The sequence below is a fragment of the Pantherophis guttatus genome, chromosome 3 (assembly GCF_059756535.1).
Source record: "Pantherophis guttatus breed Tessera chromosome 3, ASM5975653v1, whole genome shotgun sequence".
NCBI lineage: Eukaryota > Metazoa > Chordata > Lepidosauria > Squamata > Colubridae > Pantherophis > Pantherophis guttatus.
Window position 1 is genome coordinate 64,921,078 of NC_142065.1, and position 23,939 is coordinate 64,945,016.

Consider the following 23,939-nt stretch of genomic DNA (forward strand, 5'->3'; position numbering starts at 1 on the left):
ATATCTTATTTCATATGAGTAATTAATGTTCTCGTTTCAATTAATGTTTGTGAGCAAAAAATATAAGAATGTCATCTTTTGGATGGCATGGGGTGTGTGTGGTTGTTTTCCAGAATTAATTGCTTTAACTCTGCTCTAATAATCATTTGACTTAAAATAATTTGCAAATGACAACTGCAAATAGTCTCAGATGAATGTGCCAGAGGATAGATTCGAACAATGATTGCAAGGCTAAGAGTCAGCATGATGTAATCAACCATCATCTGCTGGCCATATTTCCCTTCTCTGGTTTAAGGACACAATCTTATAATAATATTAATCATCATGAACTAATGATGATTAATATTAAACTTTAAACTGCTTCATTTGCATATAAGAATTAAAGGCACAAGGGAGTGATGGAATATTATTGATTGTTTTAGCCTGTTGTAAATTTAAAGGGACGTGGTGGCTCAGTGGCTAAGATGCTGAGCTTGTCGATCAAAAGGTCGGCAGTTCAACGGTTCGAATCCCTAGTGCCGCGTAATGGGGTGAGCTCCCGTTACTTGTCCCAGCTTCTGCCAACCTAGCAGTTCGAAAGCACATAAAAAATGCAAGTAGAAAAAAATATAAAAAATAAAATATATCACTTCACAGTGCTTTTACAGCCCTCTCTAAGTGGTTTACAGAGTCAACATATTGCCCCCAACAACCTAGGTTCTCATTTTACCCGACCTCAGAAGGATGGAAGGCTGAGTCAACTTTGAGCCAGTGAGAATGCTTTAAACAGGAGTCCAACATAGATGAATTAAGGGTCTCAGACATGATACCCTTGGGCCGGAAAAATTTCATGTGCTTAATTTGTATGGTTCTGGCTGCTGCCAGATGCATAGGATCAGAACTTGTAGAAGAATCATTAATTCTATCCAGGTATGTAGTCCTTGACTTACGACCATTTGTTTAATGACTGTTCAAAGTTATGACAGTGCAGAAAAAAGTGACTTACGAATGGTCCTTGCACTTTTGACTGCTGCAATCATGTGATCAAAATTCAGACACATGGCAACTGGCTTGTATTTATAGCATCCTGAGGTCACTTGTTCACCCTTTGCGACCTTCCCTGGTGCCTTCTGACAAGCAAAGTCAATGGAGAAAGCCAGATTCACTTAATGACGGCAGGAAAAAGTGTAAAATCCGGTGCGACTCACTTAATGACATGTCGCATAGCAACAGAAGTTCCAGTTCCAATGGTAGTCATAAGTCAAGGACTACCAGTAAATGGGTACTTTTTGCTTCTTAAAAGAGGGATGGATGACTTACTGTATCTTCCTTTAATTAAAATGTTTATTTACAGGTTTAGAACAATGCATTTTTTCTTAAAATTTTTGGGGGCTTAAAATTAGGACAGGAAAGCTGACCCCTCTGTCCTGCTAGGCCTCAAATTAGATTCCTCTCCTGCCAGCAGCCCATACCTGCTCCTCCAAAGTAGATTGTGTTCCATCTCTTCCCCTTGCAGAAGAAAGCAAGGAGCTATTTCTCCCCATCTTCTCCTGCAACCAAAAAAAAAAGCCTAGAAGATGTGCTCTGTCACATGTTTGATCAATTCTTCCTTCAAGCTAAAGAATAGGTTATGTGGGTGTTAGACAATGGATCTGGTGGCAGCATCAAGAATGCAATTAAGTCTCTGATATTTTTAGCTGGGTTGCACCCTTTTATTGGTTAAAAGGAAATATTCTTCTCTAAAATTAGTTATATACAGTATGGGATTATCTTAAAATTGATTCGTTTCATCATCTTCCTCCATAGTGTTCAGGGCAATCTGTGCATGTTTACATAGAACCAGGCTACCAGGGCAGAGTTAAGTGAGCACAGCGCTATGGCCATCATTGGAAAGTCCATTTGACCTCACAAACAAAGAGTTGCCAAGTTTCTAATAGCTCTACTGCTGTGCCTTTTTTTTTTTTTTAACCTCCACCTCCAGTCATTTTAGCTCCTGGTCTGTCAGGAGACATATAATTCATGTGCTTTCTGCCCATTGTCATGTTGTCTAAAGGCAAGGAGGAAAAACAAAATGCCAAGGAACACTACATGAAAGATGGCCAGCCAAAGGAAGTATTTCAGTTTTTAAAAAACTATCTATAGCTTCATTTAGAAATTAAATTTTACGGTCCTCAAATTATATTACTAATAGTAATAATTACAATACATAGATTATGTGTTTCCAAATACAAATGCTGTAAGCACAGCCAATTTTTTAAAAAGGAAAAAATGACTGCCATTATTACTGCCTACATACCATGCCCTCTAATTCCTAACTCATATTTATTTATTATTTATTAGTTCGATTTATATGCCGCCCTTCTCCAGAGACTCAGGGCAGCTTACAATGCATTAAGCAATAGCCTTCATACTTTTGTATATACCTGCTCAGTAGGTCTTTTTGGCCCCCCCTGAGCGGTGTTCTATTTTATACAAAGTCAAACCGGGTCCTCATTTTACCTACCTCGAAAGGATGGAAGGCTGAGTCAACCTTGAGCCTGGTGAGAATTGAACTCGCAGTAATTGCAGGCAGCTGGCAGCTAAGTGCTACTTTAACAGCAGCTTTAGTCTGTTGCGCCACCAAAGCCCTTATTTTCTTTTCAGAATATTAACAGCATATTATGATCTTGGTCAGTTTCCCTTTTATTTGTATGTATTTCTCTTTATATAATAGATCTGTTGTTGTCTACATTACATGATGCTTGCTCTTACAAAAATGAATACAGAGGGGGCATTTCCATTTTAAACATGTTAATTAGGTTTAGCTATGCTGCAAATCCGTGATAATGGGAAGGAAATTTGGCTTTTTAAGGAGATCTTGTGTTCAGAGCCTCAGTTTTATATGTCTCAACTGTATTGGACTACATTACTATCAATAAATTTAATAAATAAACAAAATATATTAGGCTACAATTGGAGTATAATACAATGCAACGCAATGCAATGCAATACAATGCAATGCAGTCACTTCCAATTGATACTGCCATGATTGTAGATAAAGTGACTTGTAACTCCACATTGCTGGAAATTACCAGTGCTGAATACAAAGAATCCATCCTATTGGAAGAGTAGCTCTATTCTTTTATGGATATAGGGATTATTTGTTTTTTAAGCTAATTTGTTTTTGTAACCATGTATATTAGAACCTGATTGCAATTGTGAAAGAGCCTAATTGCAAGCTTAGTGGATGTATCTAATTCACCATTGTAGCCAAAGAAATGCTGAAGTATATGAATCTTGAAAGGATCTTATCTCCTCATGAAAGGAATCTCACAAATGTGGACAGTTCTTGAAAACCTGATAGGATCAATAGCTAGATCCTAAATGAGCTCAGAAGAGTTTAAATGTTAGGTTAGTTCCTATCAATTCACAACTTCTGAATCCGTTTTGTTCTGTCAAATCTGAGCCTCCTAATTTGCCTTGAGTGAAAGTGGCGCATTCTTTAATTATATTAGTAAAAGTAGCGGTCAGGATCAGCAGCAGCAAAGTGGAGCATTGGAGTCCAGCCATCCTATACGAAGGCTGGCCAAGCCGTTTGAACTGTCACTTTGCCAGGTGACGACATCCGCTATCATCTATGCATGTATACATATATTTAGACAAAGTGGAGAAGCCATTGAAGTGGCTGCACAGAATCTTAGTCAGGATATGGCACTTCAAGAACCATGGGCTCTGAAGTAGTAACAAAAACAACAACAACAACAGAGATTTGGAAGGGACCTTGGAAGTCTTGTAGTCCAACCTAGTGCTCAGGCAGGAAACCATTTCAGACAAATGGTTGTCCAATCTCTTCTTAAAAAACTCCAGTGTTGGAGCTCCCACAACTTCTGGAGGGAATTCATTCCACTGATTAATTGTTCTGTCAGGAAATTTCTCCTTAGTTCTAGGTTGCTTCTCTCCTTGATTAGTTTCCATCCATTGCTTCTTGTCCTGCCTTCAGGTGTTTTGGAGAATAGGTTGACCCCCCTCTTCCTTGTGGCAGCCCCTTAGATATTGGAACACTGCTATCATGTCACCCCCCAGTCCTTCTTTTCATTACACTAGAAACCAAACTAGTGCTTGGTTAATTTGATTTGCCTCTTTAATTGGTTCACCTGGCATTCCCACAGCCCTTCTTAAAATCCTCCTCAAAACCTGATAGATGTCCCATAACCACACAACTAAAATTTGACCACATTATTATCCAATTTTGATGGAATACTGTCAGGGGAATGGATAAAGGGGGACAATTAATGGGTTGTTCATTGTTATGCTACAGGAAGCATGCGGGAGAATAATATTTTTGGTTCTCCTTTTTCCTGAAACTCCTTGTGGCTCTTCAAAAGCTGCTTCGAAAGGTTGGGCATCCTTCTGGATATAAGAAGTCCAAGTCCAATGGCATGGATTCCTCAGCAATTCATAATCCACTGACCATAATGGGACAGTAGATTGTACATAGAAAGTTAAGGATTCACTGTGGGTTCCCTCTTGGTCTATAATTCAGCCTTCTTCTAGTCCAGTGATGGCTAACTTTTTGCCATCGTGTGCCAAAAGCGGGCGGAGCAAGGGTGGGTCACGCGTGCGTGTGCCCACATCCATAATTCAATGCGCCCTGCTCCCCTGCATACGCATGTGACCCCCCCTGTGCTCCCCCTGCTTTTGGCACATGATGGCACGGTAGGCCCGTAGGCCTGTTTTTTGCCCTCCCCAGGCTCCAGAGGCTTTCTTGGAGCCTGGGGAGGGCAAAAACGGCCTTCCTCCTCCCCATGGAGGCCCTCTGGAGACAGGAAACGGCCCATTTCTCGACTTCCGGTGGGCCCAGAAGGCCCAAAAATCAATTTGCTGGCTCACGCATGCGCGTCATAGCTAAGCTAGGGCAATGCTTGCGTGCCCACTGATATGGCTCAGTGTGCCACCTGTGGCACGCATGCCATAGGTTTTCCATCATGGTTCTAGTCTAAGAGTTTTAATTTGAGCTTTCTTCTATTTTATTTCTCATGCACATGTACACAAAGCATGTGGTCTTTGATTCTTTGCCTGATAGAATAGAGTCACCTAGATGCTAACTGACTCTATAAACCATTTCATTAATTATGACAGGTAGCCGTCAATTTACGACCACAACTGAGTCCAACATTTCTGTTGCTAAGTGAAACATTTGTTAAGTGAATTTTGCCCCATTTTACGACCCTTCTTTTCACAGTTGTTGTTGTGACCCAGGCCCAAGTAGGTAGTAGTCAACGCAAACAGCTCCAAAACAAACAGGCTTTATTAGAACAGCTGAGAATTAACTCATTCTCAGCGTAGTCCAAACTAAATCAAAACAAATTCTTCATAACACAGATTCTTCAGTCTAATCACCAACCTTGGTATAATTAGGCAAACTGGCAAAGGCTTCTCTTGGCAAAAGTTCAGAAGCAGAAGACGCTGACAAGAGATAAGTGCAGCAAGACAACAACAAGTCTATCAGTGTTGTTTTCTGACAAAGAGCCCAAGAGCCGTTGCTGGTCTTTTAAGCCTTATGGGAGGGGCCAATCATCTCTTGGCCCTACTCCCGAGTCGTCCTCTTTGCTTTAGCTGCTCTTGCCTTCTGGCAGCTCTTCTCATACGTGCACTAGTAATAGGCTCCTCCTGTTCCTCTGCCTCTCTACTGTCAGCCTCTGGAGGCTCCGGAGTCCGCACATCACTCCCTGATGGCCCTGGCCCCATCTCTGCCTCCGACGCAGAGCCCTCATCCGGGCCTTCCCCAGCCTCCAGGCCTGGCCCATGTTCTTCCTCAGCCTCCTCACTGTCCGACTCCGTTGCAGGCTCCGCAGGCTGCTGGTGGACCACAACAGTTGTTAAGTGAATCACTGCAGATGTAACATGATTGCTTCCCCATTGACTTTGTAAGAAAGTCACAAAAGGGGATCACGTGACACTGGGACATTGCAACTGTCATAGATATGAACCAGTTGCCAAGCCTCTGAATTTTGATTTTTTTATTTTATTTTAATTTGATTTATATGCCGCCCTTGTCCGGAGACTCAGGGTGACTTACAATGCGTTAAGCAATAGCCTTCATACTTTTGTATATTTATACAAAGTCAGCCTATTGCCCCCACAAACTGGATCCTCATTTTACCTACCTTAGAAAGGATGGAAGGCTGAGTCAACCTTGAGCCTGGTGAGATTCGAACTTACAGTAATTGTAAACAGCTGGTGTTAATCACAATGCTTTTAGTCTGCTGAGCCACCAGCCCCTTGATCATATGACCTTGGGATGCTGCAACCATTGTAAGTGTGAAAAATGGCCATAAGTCACTTTTTAAAGTGCCATTGTAACTTCGAATGGTCACTAAATGAACTGTTGTAAGTTGAGGACTACCTGTACTCAGGTCAGGTTCTGCTTTCAGGAATATTCACATGCATTCAGGAAAATTCACATGCATATAGCAGAGGTGCTTCAGGATAGGTAGTAGAAAAAGGTATAAATGATGATTGCCAGCCTGATTCTTCCAACATGGAATTTTTATTGTATCCCAGCATCTTTGATAAATAGAAGGATCCTTCTCATGAATGGGATAGCTAGTCAGGACAGGACTAAATCCAATGAATATTCATTAGGATCTCCATGGCTTCTCTTTGGAGTTCAATCTCCTTTAGATGCTGACTATCTCTCAAGAAATAGAGATTCAAGCTCTTCTTGTTTGAGAAAAAAATATTTCCACTGGGGACAAGGTAACAATTAAAGCCACCATTCCAGGTACCAAATTTTGACTAGTAAACCGAGATAGATCCAGGTTTGGTCAAATTTGACTGCTGGATTAGGGTTAGGGTCTATGCAAAAAGCAAGAAAAATGAGAATAAAACAGGTCTGGGGAAGAATATTTAGAGTCCTTAATCCCCCTTTCTTCATAGAGAAACAAACTGACATCAAAATCAAGCACCAACAAGCAAATTTACAGTGAGTAACTTTTCTATTTGCAAATTGAAAGCCCCACTAGATGGCAACCTACTCCCAAAATATTTGTGTCTATACTGTAAATCTGAAATGCTTTTAAGGACTGCTGTGATAGGGAAGAAAATAAAGTGCTGTAATTGAAATATTGTTATCCATTAGAAGAAAGAAAGAAAGAAGACAAGAAAAAAAGGATACTTGCTGTAACCCACAAGCTTGATTAGTACATTAATATATATATATTGCCAGGTTATACTGCCAGTGTAACCACAATTTGTATTAGATTCAGGATGAAATGTTTGAAGAGTCTTCTGAAAAAAGATTAAGTATGGAAAATCTTTAGATGAATTAAGAGTAAACCCAGAAGACTAAGTGTGATTGGAATAATGGGAAAATACACTCTTGGATTACAATTTAGATTGTAACTATTGAGACTGGAGTTTTTAAAAATAAATCTAATGAAGGAATGTGGAAACTGAGGGATGATTATAAATATAGTAAACACATCAATCATATTTATTCACATTGATGTAGTGCAGTTCAGTTGAGTATTTTTCCCCACTGGGAAAAGAACATGGCTATAGCTGAGGATTCCCATCAAAATATGACTCTTCTCACTAATTAAGAAAGTAAATAATTCATAAAACTTTCTTGTCATTTGCCTTTCTTAATATGACAACTTCATTTTTCAAAGCTTGAAAATTTTCCAGAATACTTCATTATTAGTTTGCACCAATGGTTTTATTCATATTTTTGTATATTAGTCACTGGAGTAACTGCTCATACATAATTTAATTTTATTCATAATTTTACTCATAACTCGTGTTATATTTTAAAATTATTCACTACTTTGGTATTTTATATTTTGATACACATTTTATATGTTGTTTCTGTGAATTTTATATACCATGCTGCATTTGCTATAATCCCTGGACAAAGGATGTTTAAGAAATGTTTTCAATAAATAAACCAGGTTAATTACATACACACACATATTACTTGAGAGAAGCTATATTTTAATTTGAGAGTAAAGTATTGAAGTATGGTGCAAATAGTACTCCCTTGGCTGTCTACCTCCTCCCTAATTCACCATTCACCAGTCAGACCCTTAGCTTTGACTCTGATTGGAGCCTAGAAGCTCTAACTTCCTCTCCACACACCCTTGGCAAATCATTGGCAGCTTTTGCACTGTCTGTAGCTAGGAGGAAGGTTATAGTAAAGCTCCCCCCAGGCAGAGTTACTCAAATGTGAATTTAAAGATCTTGTTTGCATTCATTACAAACCCATTTAAAACTGGCTGGCTGAGATCAGGGCAGGACTAGTCTGAAGGTGGAGCTGACACTTGTCCCCTTGCTGCCTCTGGAAGAGGTACCTGTGGATTGTTTGGGTCAGGGACAGGTGAAGGGCTACCCTAGATTTCCTTCCTTCCTTCCTTCCTTCCTTCCTTCCTTCCTTCCTTCCTTCCTTCCTTCCTTTCTCCCTCCCTCCCTCCCTTCCTTCCTTCCTCCCTCTCTCCCGATTCCAGTTCAACCTCCTTTTATGAATAAGCCTGTCTACATTAGATTAGTTTGATGTCAATTTTGCTTTCCGAAGGGTAGAGGTTACAATGGCTGAAGAAAAAACATTTCGCTATGGACTTATTGTCCTGGGATTCTTTCTGGTCATGATTGGCATGTTCATAATGAGTGTGGAGAAACCACAAATCTATATCACCTTCTGCACCCTGGGAGTCTTGGTCATTGCTGTTGGCATCATCTGGAGCATGTGCCAGTGCTATCCAAAGGTAGGCAGCATGTTTTTTTAAAAAAATGCCTAAAACAATAGTTAACACCTTTCTCTTTCTTTCTTTCTTTCTTTCTTTCTTTCTTTCTTTCTTTCTTTCTTTCTTTCTTTCTTTCTTTCTTTCTTTCTTTCCCCTTCCTTCCTTCCTTCCTTCCTTCCTTCCTTCCTTCCTTCCTTCCTTCCTTCCTTCCTTCCTTCCTTCTTGCCTTCTTTCTCTCTTTCTTTCCTTTCTTTTTCTCCCTCCCTCCCTCCCTCTCTTTCAAAACAATGTTAGAGTGATAACTTAAATCTATTGCCTGGATATCTAGAATTAAACTGAAGACATGTTTCTGGATGTATTAGCTTAACAACAATAACAAAAATTCTATACATGTTGCATTTTCAGCCTGTCATTTCACAAAGTTGTCCCAAAGGTGCTTTTTCAAGAGGCAACTGGATTTTCTTGTTTCCTTTGAAGACACTTTTCTTCTCATCCAAGAAGCTTCTTCAGCTCGGATCTGAAAAAGCTTCTTCGATGAGAAGCGAAATGTCTTCAAAGAAAAACAAGAAAGTTCAGTTGCCTCTTGAAAAAGCACCTTTGGGACAACCATGACCTGGATGACTGAGAATCTCCACAGACTGTGTTTAACCTTTACATAACTGAAATGATAGCTAGGGTTTAGGTGTAGAGAATTGTTCAGGATGGGCTATCTAATTAACTATTATTGAGACTGAAACTCTGCGTAATATTGATTTTGCCAATGAAATGTGTGTTGTACATGTGTGAATCTGTTAATTTGATTGAAACTAAGGAAGGAAGGAAGGAAGGAAGGAAGGAAGGAAGGAAGGAAGGAAGGAAGGAAGGAAGGGTTGATAAATACAAACTAATTAAAACTCTTTTACGGCCAATGGCTGGTAGTGATGGGAACTTTCTTAATAACATTTCTGATCCTTGACTTGCTATTTTTCTTTGAACTCAAACTAGATGGAGAACTTCCTGCAACCCTTGTTTTTACTTATATCTTTACTCTCAGACAGGGCAGGTACACATGGAGCAAAGTAGGAATCCCAACGCAGTATAATGGTTATATGGGGTGACATCATCTCCTTTCTCCAGGAAGAACTTGACATCCCATAAACCTTGGATCAGAAGACTTTTGACATCGCTACATGAACATAATTAGCCTACTTCTTCATTGGGCAGACACTAGATAGGTAGCAGGAGGAGCAGGTTAGCATGGGTTATGTGGTACCAGGTTTCTATTTTCTGAATTCTATCACAAACTTCTGTTTGTTTCTCAGCTGTTTTTTCTCCCTAACTCTTTTAGTTGGGAAGAAATTCACAATGGGTTTAAGTATTTATTTAAGTATTATGCAACTGGTTGGATGGAGTTAATTTAATCCTTTGAATGACTGGGATAAAATTTAACTGCCTGCAAGTTATTTGATTAGGTCAGTTAATTCATTTATGGTGTTCCAACAATGTTACTTTCCATTAGCTCAATTAAGGATGTTGTGGGAACAGGATCATTCAGACCTGTGGGTCCCAAAAGCATTTCTACAAAGAAAAGTATTAGAGATTGGTACAATCCAATTTCCTGTTAATATTTTTTTATTAAAATAAACAATTATTTTTTAAAAATTAGGTGGGAGGGTAAACAAGATTGGCACCAAGGAAGGTGCCTAGAGCAACATTTGTTCCACGGACACCATACTGTGAATGGCATTATTGTGGGAACAATTACATTATTATGGACACAATTATATTATTGTGGATATCATGTGGCTTATTACATTATTTGCTTATTACATTATTGCCTCCCTAGAAAGAAAGTGAGGTAATAATGTAATATATAACTAAAGAGAAGCTGGGTAGGAGAATGTATAATAGGAGATTGAATTGGATTTCTGCAGTTGTATAGTCCTTTACACGTACTCAACAATGCAAACTTCTAAGGCTTGTTGAAATGATACCTAGTGAAACTATACTGCTGTTTGCATACTTTACACAAAACACAAATGGATCAATAGAGCCATTTTTTTCTAACTTTTCCTCTAGATCAGAGTTGTTTCCATTGACTCAGAGACTGAAAAGTTTTTTGTAAAGAACCCAGAATCTGAAAAGTTCCTTGTGAAGAAGTTGGCTGCCTCATCATCAATTGAAAATAAGATTCCTGAGAAGAAAAGGTATGCTTATGAAGACGTCAAGCCACCAGGCTTCAACTCAATAGTCTGCAATCTACATTTTAATTAGAGTACTAGCCAGTAGATGCTAGAGGCTATGTTCCTCTGGAGCAGGGGTCTCCAACCTTCTTGTGGACTTCAACTCCCAGAGTTCCTCAGCCAGCTTGGCCAAGGTTGGAGACCCCTACTCAGGAGGACAAGGTCAAGGATGAGAAACACTGGCATGAGATAGCAAATGGCATCAAATATATCTGTTGATGTGTTTTTTTTTTAAATTAAACTCACCATTACCATCTGTAAGAAAAAAATGAAGGGCATCTTGAAAACTATTACTCATTTAAAAGAAACTCATGAAATTACATTAGATTTCCACCTGCTAGAAACTAAAGGGTAATCTTGAGGTTGTAACATTGAGCTTCTTCTTAGTATTTACCTAGTCCTGGTAAATGTTCAGGATTTAAGGTGAGTAAAGAATGTGCTTGCTGTTAGAACAATTGATCTTTTGCCTTCGTGTGTCTGTAATGTGTTAAAGCTAAGAAAGATTATATAACCCATTGAGAAGATTCCCAAAGAGAAAACGATAAATCCCATAGAAAAGTATAAATCCCATAGAGAAAACTATCAAACTTGGACTCTCCATCTAAGTCATACAGAAGATTCTCTTTTCTGAAATTGGTATTCCTCAAGATTGTAAAGGATGGCAGAAACTAGGACCATGTGGTTCATTTTTATGAACTCTGCTAAGAATTGTTTTCCTGATTTAAGATCTGAATGTCATTTGCTGTGAATTAGTCTTAAGTCATTCATCAGTCTTTCTTAATTAAGGCCTCTTAACAAAGAAAGCTTTTCATAAAACATGGTTGCATGCCGAGTTATAAGCTAGAGAACAGTATTCCCTTTGGTGCAGCCATTCTAACTTCTCGCAAAGATGCACCACAGTTTAAGTTTGGTTTATTCTTGGTGCTAGCACAGTTTACCGAATTAACAAGGGTTCGGATTCCAACTGGGAAAAAGTGGCCTGTACTGAACTGCAAAATATTGACTCAAAATATTCAAACTGGTCAGCATCTTCTTCAAGGAACAACTTTTCATTCAATGGGAAGGGCCAGAGGGCATCTTCAGGGAGAGAGGCAAAAAAGTCCAAGTAGAATTCACAAATGTTTTATTGAAATCCTATTCCTTTCTGAGTGTGTGAAATCAACATCTGTACAAAGGAGGTATGTGCTTTATGGCCCTCCCCTGAGCACACCACTGGCAAAGGGGCATATCTCAAGGATACGAGAGAGACCCTCTAGCCTACTGAACTTGGAGCAGCCCCCTCTTAGCAAAATTTTCATAGGACGATGGTTCATTTGAGGGCGTCCCCTGATTTAAGAGCTATGTGGACCAGGTGGGGAAGGATGGCCCTTTTATGACTTGTGGACTTCAACTCCCAGAATTCCTTGGTAAGCACTGATAAGTCCAGATAACCTGTTCTGTCCACAAAGGGAACAGGAAGCACATACCTCATAAGTGTGGAAGGAGGAAAATGTGATAGTGGTTTCAACACATTATTCCTTTCCTGTATGTCTCAGTTAGTTTGAAAACATAATCATTCCTTTTTTAAACACCAGTCCTTCAAGGGCACAAGATACCTCCTCCTCCTATATCTTCCTCTTGTTCAGTTGCCAATGCTCTAATTAATTGCCCCAGCTCATTTTAGCTGTTCATCCTTTCTTCCTTCCTTGTTTGTTAGATTAGATATTGTGTTTTTCCTCCACAAACTTAAACCAGCAATTTAGCACTTTTTCCTCAGATTTGTGTCTACGGTCCAATGTGTTATGTTGCCCTACAAAAGACAATTGGCTAAAGACAACCAGTGAGTTCTATGGCTGACAGTAGAATAAAACCTTGTTTGCCCTATTTGTAGTCCAGTCTCAATCAATACATCACTTCTTGTTAGTTTCAGTTCCGTCTGGTCAGTTTCATGTGGAGAGATAAAATACAATACAATAAAATAATAAATTATTATGATTTCAATATTACCATCAATGCATGATGACAATATTCTCCACAGGATCTCCCAAAGATCAAAGTCATGTTAATAATATTAGGAGTGAGGTCCATCTTTATGTCCAGGGATTAACTGTCTTGAAAATAAATTCATGGATGGATGGATGGCTAGAAATGAATTTTATCCTACTTTGTCCAGTTTGCAAACCCAATACACAAGCCAGAAAGAAGCTGACATATATGAGAAAAGCCTGCCGACTTATGAACAGATCCAGACAAACAGTTCTGCAGAATGCTTGGGAACTTTGCCTGTCCCAGTACCACTAGTCAGGACAGGAAGACATCTCCAGCCTTATGGACATGCCAAAGCAGAGGTACACAGGGACTCAGAGAGTAATGGGAGCCCTAACAGAGATGCAAGAGGACTGAACTGGTGAGTAACATATATGAAATGTCCCTGAATTAGCTTATATTAGGGCAATAGGATTTGGACTGCAAAAATCTAAAAGACTCGTAGTTGGAAGCAAGGAGATACAGAAACCCTTAATTTTTTAATTACAATGTAGGGGTTGTCCAGATTTATGTAGCTGAGATCTGGCAGTGCTAATTTATATTGCATAAAACTGATGAATTACCGAATCATGTTCTGATCCTAGTTAAAGGAAAGATGAAATTTCTAAAAAAAATAAAAAGGGTTGTTGAATAAAATAGAAGCAGTCTGGTTTCCATCTTTTAAAAGCCAATATGTTGCCTAGTACAGTTTAGTTCTCCTCCCATTCTTTTATCAAGATGCTGATGTTAGACTGGGTTGGTCAGTAATAAAATCTAGTCCTAGCAACCAAATTCATAACAAGGAAATTGGTCATTCTGGACTAATAACCTGGTACAAGCTTAACATACACATTGCTTCATTTACTGTAAACTTCTCAGTTGAAACCCAAAACAGTTCGGCAAACAGCCTTAGAAGGAATGCCCTTCACTGAATCCTTTTCTTCTTCTTCTTCTTCTTCTTCCAGCCCATCTAAGAGGTTTCCAAAGGCTGCACCATTAGCATCTCTTCAAGAGGAAGTGGACACTTCTTCCCTGGACTCAACTTCCAACAGCCCATTTTTACAGAGATGGAAAGATGTCCCAAATCCTGTGTCTCTAACAGAAAGCCAGCTCCAATTCAAGCTTCCTTCTTATGAAGATTTTGCCTTGATTGATTCCCTGGCGGTGGAAGGTCAGGGGCAAAGCAATGAAAATACCGTGGCCCCAAGCCAGAGCCATTGCTCTGTTCCTCCTACAGCAGGCGATGGCATTGTGGGAATAGTAGGCCGTGGTCCTCTGGAATGTAGTAGAGTCTTGCAGGAGGCAGAAGAAGATGATTTATATTATGGGATCCAGGAGGATCCAAGAGACACGTTTCCTTCTGCAGTCGCTGTTGCTGAACCAAAGCCATAAACCTCCCCCCACCCCCACCCCCCCATACCAAGATGGAAAAGTACAGAATTTTCAACATCTTTACATTTCAAATTCAGGGAGAGTGAAGGGGGATGGAAAAGTGATAATTCAATCAAATCCATGACATTAAGGATTATTTTTGCTGTGGGATGGAAAAGAAAAAGATGTGGGGGTGGGTGGGAATGGTCAGAGTAATAAATAGTAAAAAGAAGCAAGGCAGAGTGGGAAAAAAAATCTATTCCAAATCCAAGAACAATATGGTATGTACGTGCCACTGTGTCTAAGGAGAGTGTATATATGTTTAATATATATTTATTTTAGGACAGTGTTTCTCAATCTCAGTGTCCTTAAGAGGTCTGGATTCCAACTTCCGGCCTGCTGGCTGGAGAATTCTGGGAGTTGGTCTACAAATTTTTAAAGTTGCTGAGGTTGAAAAACACAGCTTTAGAGCAGGTGTGGGGAACAATGGCCCTTTTAGGACTTGTGGACTTCAATTCCCAGAATTCCTGAGCCAGCCAAAATCTGTCAAGTGGGCTATGTCTCCTTTCATAAGAGGAAGCCTCAGCTTTGATTATTTTATGGGATAAATAAACCAGCTACAGAGACTATCAAGTCCCTTTATCATTTTTATTGATTATAACAGACCCTTTCACCCTCATCTGCAGTAGCAGATTTCTGCAGATGTTTTGGAATGCAATTTTTTCATTATGGTGTTGGCTACACATTATGGGAACTGTACTCCAACAGAACTACCACTCACTCTAATCTGCATTTGACTCCTGGAAAGTTTATGTATGCCTCCAATTAAGTTAATGTATTTGAAAATAAACATGTATTAAATATGTTTCCAGTGACTTCCTTCTGAAGGAAACCGAATCTTATTAAGAAGTTCTTAATGTTCTAAGAAGTGTGATGGAAATAATGATACAAAGTAGGTACTTTCCTATTGGGCAAGTACTGCATTTCTTCTAGGTCAAGGACATCAGGATCTTCACTACATAATCCAAAATTGGACACAAAGCTACATTTTATATTGTTTACTTTACACATAATATTAATGTTCAGTCATCGTTTCTGTTGTCTGGAGAAGATTGCACAGAATATTTTCAAGGGTTGCATGAAATCCTGTAGGCTTAGGTGGTATGCTTTTGCTGCAGAGGCATAAAACAGTTGTGTAGTTCTTCAGATTCCGTTTCCACAAAGTGTTTGGCAGTGCATCGATCTGAGCACAGCACTTGGCTACAACTCCTGAAAGCAGCTGCATCTTTCCTGTCATCCGAATCATGACTTTCGCTCAATAGCTGAATGCAGTTAGTACCTAAAAATGCAGCAAGATGATTCATGGTTGACTTGAACATCATTTACTGATGCTTTTTTTTTTCTTTTTGGAAAGTATGAAATAGTATTCTCAAATGTACGATAGTACTCTAAATTACAATAGATGTAAGATAAGTGTGCATATAAATTGTCATATACATGTAATAAACAAGTAAATAAATAAATTTACTAACTCCTTTTTGCTATGTGTTCACTAGAGTGTTTGTAAATCATAAACCCATTTAAATTTGAATGTTACTGCTAGACAAATTTTAGATGATTTTAGGCCTTGCTTCAGCCCAATTTCCTTCTAAGGCTACTCTTTCAGTAAGCATGAATTCAAGAAATTCACTTAAATATCCCTTGATTTTTGTGGGAAAAGGACAACTTCTATCTATCACTTTGGATATTTAAAGGGATGACATTGTATCTCTGCACAAGAGGCCGTTTGTGCATCATCTCACTGGTCTGAATTATGGACGTGACACAATAGTTGCGTGCAGATTTTTTCCAACAATTTTTCCTACCCAGCAACCTGTTGATATTAGTTGCAACATATAAAACTGGAGGTTAAAACTGGAGGTTAAAAAACACTTCTGTGTCAATGTCCAAGCAGCTTGCTTGCTCATGCTTCGTTGCTCATTGTGATCTCAAGTGAGCAGCAGATGTATGTGAGCCATTGCTGGACAGAAGGGCCCTCCTACGTTCTCTGCACCTTTGCTATGGAGGCATGGCTTCATGGTTCAGTTCCTGCCTCATGGCTATTGAAGATCAGCTTGTTGTGGTGGAAAATCTGGAGTGATTTATATCAGTCTGTTGGCTGTTTCTACGTAGAAAAGAAGCAGCGCTTCGGGGCAGCTGCGGGACTATGGCAGTTCGAAATTTGACAAATTGTGGCAGAAGGACTTGATGCTCACTTTATCCATTTCTAACTAGGCCGCCTCAAGCTTTGGTCTTAGGCAATATGAATATTTGGAAAGCAGTCCCACTGTGAAGTATTTCTCTAGCAACTTGTATTTAGAATGAAAAGATTTAGGAATTAGAATAGAATAACAGAGTTGGAAGGGACCTTGGAGGTCTTCTAGTCCAACCCCCTGCTTAGGCAGGAAACCCTACACCACTTCAGACAAAAGATTATCCAGTATCTTCTTAAAAACTTCCAGTGTGGAGCATTCACAACTTCTGGAGGCAAGTTGTTCCACTGATTAATTGTTCTGTCAGGAAATTTCTCCTTAGTTCTAAGTTGCTTCTCTCCTTGATTAGTTTTCACCCATTGCTTCTTGTTCTACCCTCAGGTGCTTTGAAGAATAGCTTGACTCCCTCTTTGTGGCAGCCCTCAGATATTGGAACACTGCTATCATGTCTCCCCTAGTCCTCCTTTTCATTAAACTAGACATATCCAATTCCAGCAATGGTTCTTTATATGGTTTAGCCTCCAGTCCTCTAATCATCTTTGTTGCTCTTTTCTGCACTCTTTCTAGAGTTTCAACATCTTTTTTACATCGTGGCAACCAAAACTGGGTGCAGTATTCTAAGTGTGGCCTTACCAAGGCATTATAAAGTGGTATTAACACTTCACATGATCTTGATTCTATCTCTCTGATTATGCAGCCTAGAACTGTGTTGGCTTTTTTGGCAGCTGCTGCACACTGCTGGCTCATATTTAAATGGTTGCCCACTAGGACTCCAAGAACCCTCTCACAGTTACTATTACAATTGCCTAGACTGATCTATTTCTGAATTAATTCTTAACAACGTCCTCATCCTTCTGAATGCCAGTCTATTGGCATTCTAAAATATAAATCTTGCTGCATACAAAAAAACTGATAATTCTAAAAACAAATGGAGTATCTTCACACTGAATATATATGGCCAAGTTATCCTATTTCTCCCTCAGGATTTAGTCATGTGAGATTTTTGGCTTTTAACAGCTATGGGTTAACAAGTGTATTTCTTTATTCTCTGTATAAATGTGGAGGGGTTTGCCAATTAATATGGACATTAAATAGGGCTTAATAAGGACCATCACTTTCAAGTATTAGTTACATATAATATGAAATAATACTTTGGCAAAACCACTAATAACCATAGCCAGCCATCACCACATGGGATTAGGGCAAAAAATTACATTATCAATATAAAACCAAGATACCCATATTATCCTTTTGGGTTTTTTTTTAAAACAGAGATGTCAAGGTAGTGATTTAAGAGCTGACCAGCTGTTATGATGATGCAATGATGCACTGATGGAATGATGAGAATGAGTCAGCAAGGTTTTTAGCTGTTATCCCTTTAAGAGCCTGTATAATAATAAGAGGCCCTGTTAGGGCGTCACTTTCTCGCCGTGTGTTCTTCCCTGCTGTAATTTACTGATTGTTTGACTTCTGCCTATAGTACGTGTATATATAGTGTGCTGTACTTTTCGGAGTATAAGACACACTTTCCACCCCCCCTTAAAAGAGGGTGAAAATGTTGGTGCATCTTATATACCGAATACAGCAATTTTTGGCTTCCCAAAGCCCTGCCCTGCATGTCCCATTTTTGTGAAAAATGCGCCCGTTTTTCACAAAAACAGGGCACACAGAGGCTTTGGGAAGCCTGCAGAGTGCTCCTGTGGGCTGGGGAGGGCAAAAAATGCTCCCGTTTTTGCAAGAAATAGGCTCTTTTTTGGTCTCCCAAACCCCCCATGCGTCATGCTTTTGCCCTCCCCGGCCCACAGAAGCACTCTGCAGGCCCCCCAAACCCTCTGTGCAACCCGTTTTTGCAGGAAACTGGACGCACAGAAGGTTTGGAAGGCCTGTAGAGTGCTCCTGGGGCCATGGAGGGCAAAATCTTATTTTTCTTGCTTACCTCTTCAAAATCTTGGTACATCTTATACACCGGTGCATCTTATAGTCCGAAAAATATGGTATATTTTTTTGTAGATAAAAACAACTATTTATTACACACCTGTTTGCTGTTATTGCTCCTGGGTTGTCTTACGCAGTAAAGTTGTGCTCACTCTGACAAGATATATGACCGTTGTGACAACATAATAACAGTAAAAAATACCTCAGGTGGTATGGGATATTTTTTTGGTCCTCTTCCCTTTAGAATATATTACTTTATTAAATATATATTACTTTGTTAAATTTTTAAAACTAAAATCTGGCCTTTAAATTGAAAATAATATGTTAAGATTAGACAACAAAAACATATCAACATACCCACAAGTCTAAAGAAGGTCTGCTGAAGGCCCCACCCCATGGTGTGGACCATGGGGGCAGATCTTTGCACAGGTAGTCCTCATCTTACAATCACAATAGAGCCAAAATTTCTGTTGCTAAGCAAGATAGTTGTTAAGTGCATTTTGCCCCCTTTTACGAACTTTCTTGTCACAGTTGCTAAGTGATCACTGCAGTTGTTAAGTGAGTCATACAGTTGCTAAGTGTAACTGGCATTCCCATTGACTTTGCTTGTCAGAAGGTCACAAAAGGGGATCACACGACCCCGGGACACTGTAATAGTCACAAATATGAGTCAGTTGCCAAGTGTCTGAATTTTGACCATGTGATCATGGGGATGCTGCGATGGTTGTAAGTGTGAAAAACGGTCATAAGTCATTTTTTCAATGCCGTTGTAGCTTTGAATGGTCACTCAGTGAACCATTATAAATCGAGGACTACCTATAGTTATAGCCCTTACATTTTGGAATCATCATCATCATTCTAGGCATTGTCTATCCACTGGACAATGAAGGCCTCTTACATATGTTTCCAACTGATATGGCCGTGAGCTTTTTTTTGCCATTTGGGTCTGTAATACTTGCTGATGTCGTCACTCTATCTTGTTCAAGTCTCTTTGGTGGACCCTTTTTATCAAGAGGGATCCTTTCTATGACTGCCTTGGTTGACCTGCCATCAGTTCTTCTTGCTATGTGACCAGCCCATTTCCATTTCAATTCTTTTACTCATTACTTCCCCAATGTACATTTGGACCTGACCTTCCTTGAATTTCACAAGGTTTTGAAGACCATCCTGTTTAAGCATGCCTTTGATCTTGGATGACTTGAAAAGATTACCGTATTTTTCGAAGTATAAGACGCACCTTAGTTTTTGGGGAGGAAAATAAGAAAAAAAAAGCTAATTGGCAAGTGGATTGGCCTCCCCTAATACCCTAATCAACTGTTCCCAGAGGTGAATTTTAGCAACAGGTTCCTTGGTTGTGAGCTCTGTGCCTTGCTTTTTTTTCTGCCTCTGAAACTTCTGAAATTCTGTTTCACAAATAACCTTTTTTCCTGCCCCTGAAAGCCTCCTAAACAGAGCTTCAGAAAAAAAGCCTCTGAAGCTCTGTTTGGGGGCTTCTTTTCTGAAGCTTCGTTTCTGATGCTTTTTTCAGCCTCAGAAACCTCTGTTTGAGAAGCTGGGTGGGGCTACATTCGGAGTATAAGACGCACCCAGATTTTCACCCACTTTTTGGGGGAAAAAGGTGTGTTTTATACTCCGAAAAATACGGTATGTTTTACCATATTATTTAGTTTTATGGTTGATTTAATTTGCTGCCCAGACTCAGAATGATGAAATGATTTGCAAATACATGCCTGCAAGAAGCTAGCTAGCTAGCTAGGTAGATCAAAGGGTACATACTAGGTAGGTCTCAACCAGAACATTAATCTAGAAGGTCTCTTTCATCTTCCTTCCAAATGTGTCTGTTCTATCCTGGACCACAGCAAATTTATATGGGACAATTCACATTTCTAACTTCAGTCTTGTAGAACAACTTTTGAATTGTGTATGGACAACTTTGGTGCTTTTGATAAAGTTTATGTGAGCTTCAAGCACAGCGTTGAAGGACGTTTTATGTTATAAGAAGATATAGTCACAGCAAATTGTCTAAGAAGTCTTAGGTTGCTTGTACTGTACCTGCCCATAGCTTTCTGGATTAGTTTGGCTGTAGTTCCCAAACGTTTTGCAAAGGAAGTTTTACGGTGAGTGCAGTGCAGTAGCACAAGAGGGAAGTAATGATGGCCAGAAACATGACATCTACTTTGAATGCTTAGCTGAAGAATTTTATTTTAGTAGAAGTTGCACTAACAAAGGTAATGCAGCCGTTCACCATATCAACAGACACTTGAGATGCCTTGTTTATATTAAACAGAAAAGCCTAGTTAATGACCCCAAAACGTCCTTCAAAGCTATGCTTCAAGCTCACGTAAGCTTTATCAAACGCACCAAAGCATTTTGGCTCAGATGTTCTTATTCAGGGATATTTTTCATATCTTCCAGCTTTTTTGGAAAGCTTTTATCTGTTCTGACAGTTCTGACCAATCTCTCCCCCCCCTCATTTGGGTCTTGAGACTTGTGATCTGCATCTCTGATAATTTCCTTTAGAGTGGCAATAATTTAAGGCTTGTCCATCATTGTCTTCCCGTCAATTGAGGAATTTTTTGTCTTCTCTTTAGGTTTCTTCTAAAGAAGAAGGACTCTGAACGGGATTTGGCAAGGGGATAAGATGACTGTATGGCTGGAATCAGCAGATAGTTTCTATTTCTGTTGCTCCACAATGCGATATCAAATGTTGAAGACTTTGGAATCCAAAGTGACATACAAAAATTAAGGCATAGGTACATAAGTGGAATCAAAGTTAGCTCTCCTTTGATGGACCTTTTTCAACTGGGAGATGCCAACTCTACCCTCCCCTGAAGCTGCAATATGCTCCTGAAAAGATGTACCAAGCATCTTCTAAAACTGTGAAGGGACCATCAGACTTGCCAGGAAGAATAAGAATTACAACTTCCACGAATAGATTCTAACCAAGGGGAATAATCAAGAAAGAGCTAGGTAGGCTGTATGTCATAGAATCATAGGGATGGAAAGTTTGGAGATCTTCTAATCCAGGGGTCTCCAACCTTCCTCCCTGGCCAAGGCTGGAATATCATATCCTCCCAAATGACTGCCAAATATTTGATTGAAAATGTCTAGAGTTGGAGCCACTCATAAGTTTCCTAAGCAGTCTATGTCGTTGCTTAATAGTTCTCATGGCTTTTTATATTTGGTTATCCATTTGTAAAGCATCCATTCGCTGTTTTTTGTCCTAACTTGGAGCTCTGGTGAATAAATCCACACCCTCTTGCTTGTGACAGATCTTCTAATATTTGAAGACTGCTATTATATCTCCCCTCTGCCATCTCTTCCTTACATAGTTACTGTCAACCCTTCATTGAAAAGTAGACAAGATATTCAGCAAATAACTTCACCTAATAAAACAACAACTCATGTTTATTTATTTCTAGAAAACAGACAATAGTGAGAGGGTGCTCCACATTCTTAGAGTGAATATCTGGAAAAAGATGCCAATATGGTGCCAGTACACCCAGTTAATAATCTGGATCCAAGTGACTTTGAATTAGAATTAGAAATATAGTAGATGCCAGCATACTTGGTAGAAAACTGTTGTGTGTTTTCAGCAGCATATTAAAATAGTCTTGCTTATCATAATTATTTATCTTTTTTCCATCTTCTCTGGGCATTGGCTGCTTTTTTATATTTATCCTCTTGACATAAAGTCAGTAAAAATTGCACGATGACCTTCAGAGCTTGGAGCTATGCCTGGGTTTGATCCTATGCTCCTCTATGGAGGAATTAATACAGAAAAAGGAAGCAAAGTCATAAGCAGTGTTGCTTAGACAACCGCAAGGGAGGTTTGCCAGTGAAGGAAGAAGTGAAAGGTGGAAAAATGAATGTTTCCTAAACATTGTACTCAGAGAACATAAACTCTTAGGAAAAAGAAAAGGGATCCTGTCGTGTTTACTCTGATCAGCAATTTTCAAAACACCTTTGAACTGGTTTCTTTGCTCTCTATCATATTACGGAGGTGGGTTGTTGTTTTTTTTTACAGTGCTTAGCTTTTTTTTTTTTTTTTTTGATGGAAACTGCTTTTTCTTCAGATTTCCTCTGAATGACATTCCAAATAAGGAACTCACCAACCATTTGTTAATGCTCACAAAATCAGTGTGATCTTTTCTGGAGTCAGCAAGACCAAACAAAATACTATGACTATTTGATATCCACCTGGTGCTTATAGAGAAGGATCAGTGATCTATGGTTAGCAGTGTATGGCCAGGGCCCTTTTGGTTGGATGGTAGTCCTGTTCACTGCTGAAATGCATCTGCTAATGAACTGGCCCAGTGGCAGTTTTGTCTGACCATAAGAAGTTGGCAAGAGAAGCCTACTGACCTGAATAAAATTTGCCAACGCACATTTTTATTTACAGGGATTTGCTTTAGGTAAAATTGTGGGCTTGCATTTTCTCGCACCGTCTTTCTCTACAAAAGAAGGTTCTTTTTTTGTCCTTTTTATCTAAAGCTGCTTGAGTATTTATTTCTGTTTATTTTGGGAGTGTTTTTGAACTTACTCCATGATGATGGAAGATATCACTGCTAATTGTTGATGTACGTATCTGCTTATTTATTTTCTATCATGCATCTTTCTTTACTCTGAAGCTTCTCTGGCTACCATACTTGTCAATCTAAAAAAGCCCGATGGGATATTTACACAGTTTCAAAACATTTGCCACCTTAATCTTGGTTGAACTAACCAAAACTGTCCAATGATCCCAGGGGGGAATGTACATCATAATCCCCACCTCTTTTTAATGTGCATTGCATGTATGGCACACATTAAAAAGGGGTGTGGCATCAATTGTGTGACTGTGCCACCTTCTTGGTTCCCACACAGAGACTCCCAAATTGAGCAGAACTTGGTCTATTTTCTAAGCATATCAGACAGAGGCGAGGTTCACTTGTTAAATAGTAAAAAAAGGAATTCATTCTGGCTTAATGGCTGCGTTCACATGTTGTGCTAAGACAGAAGATGGTTTGGCTTTAGCATATTGTGTGAATGTCAAAAATTGCCACTGATTCAACAACCCATGGCTTAGTACCATGTATATAAGCATGTCCCTTCCTATAAAATCATGCGGCTCATGGACTTTCAGTGAAGTAGCTCAAATCCTGGATACCCATAGGGGTTAAGTATTTTAGGAAAAGGGACATTCCTGCATGAAATTAAAACATAGATTGTTTTTTTTTTTAAGTGCCCAAGTTGTAAGCTTCCTATTTGTAGACAAGGCTGAGGCAACGATCAACAGCCTTGGAAATAACCTTGACCTAGGGCGAAGGAGCCAAGCCAATTAGTTACATTACAGAAATAGCTCACCTGAGTAGAAATTAAAATCAGGAACATTTGGAGTGAAAAAAACAACAACAACTCCTGAGCAAATCATTACTATAAGCAGCAAGCGAAGGCTGGAATAGCTGGGGATTTTG

The 23,939-nt window shown here is 39.3% G+C and overlaps 1 protein-coding gene across 1 annotated transcript; it reads left to right on the top strand.

The window, feature by feature from the left end:
* Window positions 1-8,226: 8,226 nt before the first annotated feature.
* On the top strand, window positions 8,227-15,832 carry BSND (barttin CLCNK type accessory subunit beta). The gene is made up of 4 exons (XM_034415303.3): window positions 8,227-8,720; window positions 10,758-10,885; window positions 13,074-13,307; window positions 13,891-15,832. The coding sequence occupies exons 1-4, from the start codon at window positions 8,544-8,546 to the stop codon at window positions 14,315-14,317; spliced, it is 966 nt and encodes a 321-aa protein (XP_034271194.1). The 5' UTR covers window positions 8,227-8,543; the 3' UTR covers window positions 14,318-15,832.
* The last annotated feature ends 8,107 nt before the right edge of the window (window positions 15,833-23,939 follow it).